The 8,182-nt window shown below is 41.6% G+C and overlaps 1 protein-coding gene across 1 annotated transcript; it reads right to left on the minus strand.

The window, feature by feature from the left end:
* Window positions 1–2,187: 2,187 nt before the first annotated feature.
* On the minus strand, window positions 2,188–7,934 carry LOC109773070 (probable E3 ubiquitin ligase SUD1). Its single transcript, XM_040392530.3, has 9 exons — window positions 7,644–7,934; window positions 6,919–7,335; window positions 4,816–5,376; window positions 4,543–4,724; window positions 4,220–4,453; window positions 3,867–4,021; window positions 3,638–3,771; window positions 3,391–3,543; window positions 2,188–2,878 (listed from the first exon to the last, which is right to left on the minus strand). The coding sequence occupies exons 1-9, from the start codon at window positions 7,872–7,874 to the stop codon at window positions 2,525–2,527; spliced, it is 2,421 nt and encodes an 806-aa protein (XP_040248464.1). The 5' UTR covers window positions 7,875–7,934; the 3' UTR covers window positions 2,188–2,524.
* Window positions 7,935–8,182: the final 248 nt, after the last annotated feature.

An 8,182-nucleotide genomic window follows, 5' to 3' on the forward strand; every position in this document is an offset into this window, starting at 1 on the left:
CTCTAGACATACCACACAATAATAAGCATGGATAGTAATCGAGAGGGATACAACATGAACATCAAGATGGACAAATATAACCAGCTAGCATCATCTTTCAACATAAGTAAAACATGAGATAAGGGTCAACAAGTGGATGCTTCTCTTGTAGGTAGTAGAAGACATATGTTAATCCTGAGTTCACCACCTCGAATCACCGAAACACTAAAAAGAGGCAACTAACCTCTAAAACAACAATTCAAGTCTAAGAAGCTATTTCAGTCGATGTAAATGTGTATGCAAAACATGTTGCCCTATAAAATTGTGAACTATCATGATTGATAACGAATGGAACGTTATTCCTACTAGTACTAGGATAAAGCAGTATGACTTGTAATATTAACATAAGCAATGTTACTATGCATTTGGGGCATAGCATAAACCAATTAAAAAGATTGGCTGCTACCTTATCTACTAATTCCGTAAGCGAAGGGTGAACCTGTTGGTTGTAAAGCAAGCGGTCATCTTGTAATAAGTAATGCCGATCAACCTGACGCGGAGATGCTATGGACGTGGAAGCTACTTACATAACCAACATCTAACCTCTATGTCAAAGCCAATTTTTCTGCTAGTATCATTAGTTCAAGAAATAAATTGTTGACACACTTAAAATAGTGGCTGGTTAGCCTAGTCCTAAAACTTCATAGCTATGAGACACTACTGAACAAATAAAACAGTTAAATAGATGACACATATTTCTTTGCACTTGGAGACAAATGACACACTTTGTATCATTGACATGTGGCCCCTAAACCCACAAGGACATGTCATTTTGTCAAACCTAAACAAATATGTCACCTGACAAATCCCCCAAAACCACACCTCTCTCGAGGAAACTCTAAGGTGTGCTCAGATGCATTTGCCACCTTTTAGAAAAAAATGAACTTCCACTTACCCAAAAAATTTAACAAGAAGCTCACATGCAAATATGATTTCCATCTTCCAACTTACTTGAAAAATGCCAATTTATTGCTACATGGAAAAAATAACAAGGCGAAGCCCTTTTACAAAACCTAAAAAAGAAGCTATTCTACCTCCCCACTTTTGTTATTTTCACCCATACCACAAATCAATGAAATATTCCAACAAAGCTTGCTCCCATGTGACTCACTCTAATATCTACAGACTATTTTTTTTCCTTTTGAATCCTTGTAACTCAGTTTTAAAATTTTATATATGGAATATATGTGCTCCTCAAGGTGCAAAATCCACTCACATCTCTCGAGTCTTTGTTATCTCCCTTCTCTTCCTTACTTGCGTCCCTTCACCTTCTTCATTTTTCGAACATTTGCTCAGTAAGACCAAAGAGCAGAGATCCGGAATGGAAATTTTCATCTTCTTCTATACATAATAACAAATGGACGAAAATACATCTGTGTTCTGCAATCTTTCAAATGGCCGAACTTATTTGAAAATAGATAAAATGTTTTCCCACAAAGAGGAGGGGGGGGGGGGGGGGTAGTATTCTCACCTAATTTAACGATTTTACCACATGCAAAATGGCGTCAAAGCCCGCCCTTCTCCTGCCTCAATTTCACACTCACCCCTCACGGTGCTATGCCGCCCTCGCGCTCTGCCATCACCATCCACCACAAATCTATTTTATTTTAACCACCAAGAGGGAAGCATCTATTAATTAGTTATATTCCTTTATGAGAAAATGTGTTCATCATAGCAATGGAAAGAGTGAAAAAAAAACATTATATATAGATGGACATGTTCAGTTTATGCATAGGTTGCCCTACCAATACATTGGCACAGCATTTTGGTTGCTCACATCAGCAAGAAAAAAGACCAGCAAGAGTTGGCAAAATAGTATTAGGATGTCATTTTTTTGCACGATGCTATCAGCAGGGTCGCAGCTAAAACAATGGTAGGATTACTTTGGTCAAAATCCAAACATACCCAGCACGACGACAGAACCACATCGGAAAATTATATTCCCATGTTGAAATTTTGCCATCTTGACCAGAATCTTACGAATACTGGATCCATATAGCTCCAAGATATTTCTGTGCTGATTGGATGAAGCATAACAGCCTTATAACAATATCAAAGCATATCTGGTACCAAAAAGCCAGATGAGAAATAAAAATGATTACTAAAAAGACAGAACATTGCAGCATTGCAAAAAGAAAGCAAACCATGTCCAAGGCAACCAGATCTTTTCTCCTCAACCCATCCATCCTATCAGCGGTTTACAGGAAAAAAAGAGGCATAAATTTACAAACAACAAATCAGTTCAACAATGGGTTCGGGAGCAACCCTCTGCAGCATCCACATTTACAAGCTTACAAGTTTCAGCAGAACATTGTCTGTCTGCCTGGTATCATCACATTTGCAAGTGAATGTGACCTATGTTTTTCTTGAGGTTTGCGCACTAAATGTTCATAATGCCCGACCCTTATTTGATTTGAACGAAATACTGGATAGGGATACAGAGTCCCCCGGGAAGAAGAGTCTTCAGTTACTGTTGGCAACGTCTTCAATCAACGTCTTCCAGCCTCTGCCCGACGATGTATCGGTCCTCCCAGATAGAATCATGGAGTTTATTGTAGGATTCTTTGGCAAGATAGCAGAGTACGCATAAGGCAAAGCTGTACAGCCACGCGGCATGGTGGACTGTTGAGTTCACGGCGGAGTAGCCCAGCCTTGGGAAAACCTCCTTTGAGAGCACATAAGGGATTGCCAGTGCAGTGAGCAGCTCCATGGAGAAAGACAGTAATTCTTGCTTGTACGTTGTTGCTGCAAGGTCTCCCAACAGAAGTTTTCTGCTCCAACATTTATCGATGAAATAGGCGTAGAAAGGAAGGTTACCCCTGAGCTCGAAGGAACGACCCTTCAACAATAAAAACATATGACCGTCAGAGTATTCCCTATTTTTATCTGACTATAATCAAATTAGAGTAAAATTTCGGAATTAGCTGCATTCTGCCCTATAAGTGTGCCAGCTGCAAGACCAGTCCCCAATAGAAACTCATCACGGGGCAGCCGGTGAAAGTTATGCGTGGCGGCACAGGACACGAGAAAAATAATTATGAGTTGAACAATGGGAAAGACTGGGTGCCAAAGATCCCATGGCATAGGACACGAGAAAAGAAATTATGAGTTCAAAACTGGGAAAGACTAGGTGCCATGGCTACAATTGAAACTATGGATAGAATAAACGAAAACAAGCAAACATCTATTTTGGTAGTTCACTTGGGCAGTGATTTTCTTTATCTTGCAACGAGTACACCGTGAGTGCCATATAGAGATTAATTTCTAATACATTATACCAGGTTTGATACCCTGTATGATAATAGCATAAGTTTAGACGTCTGCAAAGCAGCAGCAGAAATTGCAACTCACCAATTTGGTCCCATAATTCTGCACTAGCCGCCCCAGGGACCAAGTACAGAAAAAGTTTAGAACCGGAATATCGTTACCAGGCCCAGGCATGATGAAGGGTGACAGCAGTGATAGATCAACAAGCAAACCGATCAAAAGAGGAATGAAGAAAACCTGGCAAACAGACAATTTAATTAAGTTACTGAGCTGTAGCATAAAAATAAACAAGTACTCCTACAAATGAAAGCACCTCGACTAAATTCCTCACCCATAGGAAGAATATCACATGTATCTTCAAAGCTACAAGGCGTGTTCCCCCATAAGTCATGCAGACAAATGCATCTCTAGAGGCGGCAATAGTAAATGATATGACACCAAAACCAATGGCAATAGCAAACAGATCTGACAGAAAAAGTTGCACAAATAAGCCCAAACAAGATAAAAATATACTTCTTTTTGCAAAGGAAGTCCACTGATCATCTGTGAACAATAATTACCATTGGACTTCATTTGATCTACTAGCAGCTCAGGGATGGCAGACAACAGTGTGCGCCCAATTGAGATTGAAAAGAAAAGCATAGCAGTATTACATATCACAACAACCAACCATGATAGCACCGCCTGTGGAATTGTTTGAACAACAACAAATACCCTGGTACAATGTGCAAGAAGGGTAAACATCTACTGGAAATTGTGCAGCCAACACCTCTGGCATTGTAAAAGGCTTTAGCTAAGTGAATGGTAGAAGATAGATTTTAGTACGAAATGGACGTATATATATGGAGTCAGGCTACAAAAAAAATGTGCATATTGCGAAGTTCCTTTAATGAACAAAGCTATTGGTGCTTACCTTTTGACGGTAACTTCATCGGTGCTTTCAGGCTGCTCGTCTGGTAAGATAACATCCAAGAGAGGCTTTCCAGCAATCACAAACCAGTAGTATCCTACCCTCGGGACTAACCACTCAAGGTATAAAACTGTGCTCTCGATGAGAAATTTGAGGTAAAGAACTCCAGAAAGTAACTCTGTATAGTACAGTGGCCCTTGCCAGAATGATGTGCCCATAGCAGGATAATCAAAGTAGCTACAATTTGCAAAATATTTAATTAGATGTGTTAAGTTGCCAAAGGCTGGAAGATACATCAGATGATGAACAAATATAAAAATACTTACGTGATATTGAGTGGAAACAATTTAGGCGCCAAGTGGACAACAATTTTGCTCGGAATTAGAATGAGGAGAGCAATGAAGGTAATATCGACAGAAAGCCCAGGAAGCTTCTTGAAATAGAATATGTAGAATGGTTCATGAACATTATGTCTGACGAAGCTAATCATAATTCTTGGCTTCAACATCTACTCAAGAAAGAAGTACAACACACATTATACAGTGGAGCTGTATTGTGCATATATTATTGGCATGATACAGATATAATATAATAAATACCTTTTGAATAATTGTGAAAAATCTGGGGCGCAGACACAAAAAGGTGTGTCCAATAAACCAATGAACAGCAGTAGTAGCAGACGATGATGCAATCAGAAGTTTTAACCTCTGAGACATTGTTGCACCAAACATTTTTGAAGTACAGATATCAAGCAACCAACCAATGAACAGTGGGTGTAGTATAAATGTGTATAAAATATTAACACCAATATTGGCAACAGTGATTAGATTTAATACCCCTCCGAAGAATATACCAGGCAACCTTGGAAACAAAATTGTGATCCCACTGAAGAATATACCAGACAGTCTTCTACAGAAAATTGCGATCATAAGGGGCTTGCCACCCAAGTATTGATGAAAAGTAATCAGCCCAACATAAGATACGCCCGTAGTAAAGAGAAATATATATCCAACCAAAATAGTAGAAGCTGTCGAAATATAGGGGTTGACTTCACCCACATTGGCAATATTGAAAGGCGACATGCACCATAAATTTATCCTTCCAAGTGAGAATGGGAGAAAACCGAAAATGCAAGCAATGGCCATGTCAGCTATTAACACCTGATTAGACAAGCACATAGTCAGGATTTTCTGGAACTAAGTACCAAAAGACAAGCACAAGAAATGTTAGGTACTCGCAGTGGCGGAGCCAGAAAAATACATGGAAGTGGGGGGCGAGTGCTGTTAATCCATGTTGGGGAGGACCAGACAATAGAAATACAAGGTTTTAACAGCAAGTAAACAGTGATCTAATAGAACAATATGCATGTTCGCCTGGGCCTGAGTCCCTGCTGGCCACCCCCTGTCTCCGCCACTGGGTACTCGCTGCCTAAAAGGATTCAACTAAGCCACAACCCTATAGATACACCCAGGGTAGAACTAGCCTCAGTAGCAGGCCCAATATTTTGAAGATTGGTATTACGAAAATAATAAAGCAAACATATTGTTTGAAAGAGTAAAATCTTCAAAAGAGCAGGTTTTGGCACCACCATGCACGCCCATGTTAAAAGAAATAATCTCCAACTACGACTTCTGCAAATTTCATTAAAGAATGGGCATATTTGAGGTTTGTCCAAAAGTAATTGGCTGCGGAGATGCAATTTTCTTACAAAAAATAATTGCATGTACACAACGAGCTATAAAACGTATATTTGTATTTTTCTTTCAAATTTTATGAATTCACTTTTGTTTCTCAGTCAGGTGAACTTGTGCTTGCGTGCATTTTATAGTGTGAAAGGATCTAAAGTTGAGGATGACAAAGAAAAAACAAATACTGGTGTCAGAAAGTATAATGCAAGCGAAAGAAAATGGGAAAGGTGCAAAATGACAGAAAACGAATTGTAGCAAGAGATATCAAACTCATGAATACTTTCTTCCCTGAACAAGTCTCTACTAACTAAACAAATGCTTCCTTCTGTACTAAATTTGGTGGTTCACGTTTAGTACATATCTAACACATACAGTTTTCAAACCTTTTTGAGTATTCAACTGAATACTCATGAATTGCACTGGTGGGGCCACCCCTGACTAGCCTAAGAAGGTAACAGAAAATAATACATTTGCGGAGAAACTAAAGCACAAAAAGAGCATGGCAGGCTTATACAGTTCTGGTGGTGCACTTAAAATAATAACCAGAAGAAATCGCATCTATATTCTGGAATAGTCCTCCCACTATTGTCTCTATTCATGCTGATGAACAGTAAGCAAAATTGCAAACTGGAGAAGAAGTAAAGAATTGAACATCGTCTTATTTTACTAGTTTATCCCATGTTATCAGCTTTTTTTTACTGAACCTCCCACGTTATCATCGTTTTAGCGTTGCTACCATTTCTGGCAGTAACCTATACACGTAAACGATGATACACTTTGAAGTGGAGCCATACTAAACTATGACTAACTATAAAACATTGGGAGAATCATGACAAAGATGTGCTAATTGTTCCAATTGCATAACACAACTGCATTAATTGGTGTTTTACTACAATATAAAAACCTAGCACCACTCCAGTAATATGGTCTAATAGTCACCCATTGTAGCACATATAGAAATAAAATAAATAAAGTGGCAGGCAAAAGGAATTGGTTGAGAAGAAAAAGACATACCACCCAGCAAGCTTGAACAATAAGTAGCGCAAGGACGTGCAATGCATCAATCCCCCTAATCCCTTGACACCGATTTCCCAGACGTTCAACCCAGCGCGTGAATGGCGCTACAGCGAATGGCACATACATCTGCGCAAGCACAACCGAGAGCACTGCCCGAGCGACAATGGAGGTGGTAGAGAGGCTTAGGGAGAGCAGACCACGCGGCTGAGGAAAGCTCCTGGTGAGCACTAGATGCCATGACGAGAAGTTGGTGAGGTGGTGGGCAGTTTCGCGGCAGACACATGCGATGAGGAAAACGGGGAGCAGCAGGCTCATGAGCTTGCCCGGCAAGCCCGCCATGAACTCCGACAAGGGCAGCCTTGCGGGGGCGTCCTCGGCGAAGAGAGGGAGGGTGGTCATTTCGTATCTGCAGACCTGCAACAATTATGCGATCCATCAGCATGGGCATCACATCAACAAGAAAAATAAGGATAGTCACACCTACAGCAATTAAGCACAAGCACTGCAGCAACAAGATGACACGAAATTTTCCCGTTTCAGAAGGGATCATGGCAGGAAACATCACACCGCACCTAGATCTGACTGAAACCAGCAGTAAACAAGACGGATCTGGACGGATCAGAGCGTGGGCAGCCACGGGAGCAGACAAGAGGGGGGCCATGGCGGATGCGATGCTGGAAACCCTAGGCGGAGCGGAGGAGGCGAGAAGATAACATCCAGACCTGGCAGCGGCGTTGGTGTCTGGTGGCGAACCACTTGAGCTGGCACTCGTCGTGGACGTGCCCGATAGTGCCTTGGCAGGCGCAGGGGTGGCGCAGCGGCCGTCCCGCCACTCCGGGGCAGAAGCAGATTCGGCACAGCTCCTCCTCTGCGTCGTCGCTGATGTCTTCAGGGTGGTCCTCCTCTGGGAGCGCCATCTCCGGCGGAGCGGGATCTGCGGCGGCGGTGGCCATTGGAGGCGGTACTCGAACTCTCTGTCTGCTGTCTGCTGTCTGAGTGCGTCTGCTCTGCTGTCCGAGACACGCGCCGTGCGTGGTTCTATCGCCTCGGGCCGCGTGCGTTCTGTGTCGTGTGGGCCCAAGGGTTTGCAACACCTGTGCTCACGAGTTCAACGAAGTGTGTGAGATCTCGGTGGGTACCTCAAAATTTCGGGCCAAGCCCAAACGAATTTCAAGCATAACTCAAATTCGCCCAAAAATCATTAACATTGAGTGAATTTTGATAGATTGAATTCTGAAAGAATTTCCAAATTTCAGATACT

The sequence above is a fragment of the Aegilops tauschii genome, chromosome 1 (genome assembly GCF_002575655.3).
Source record: "Aegilops tauschii subsp. strangulata cultivar AL8/78 chromosome 1, Aet v6.0, whole genome shotgun sequence".
NCBI lineage: Eukaryota > Viridiplantae > Streptophyta > Magnoliopsida > Poales > Poaceae > Aegilops > Aegilops tauschii.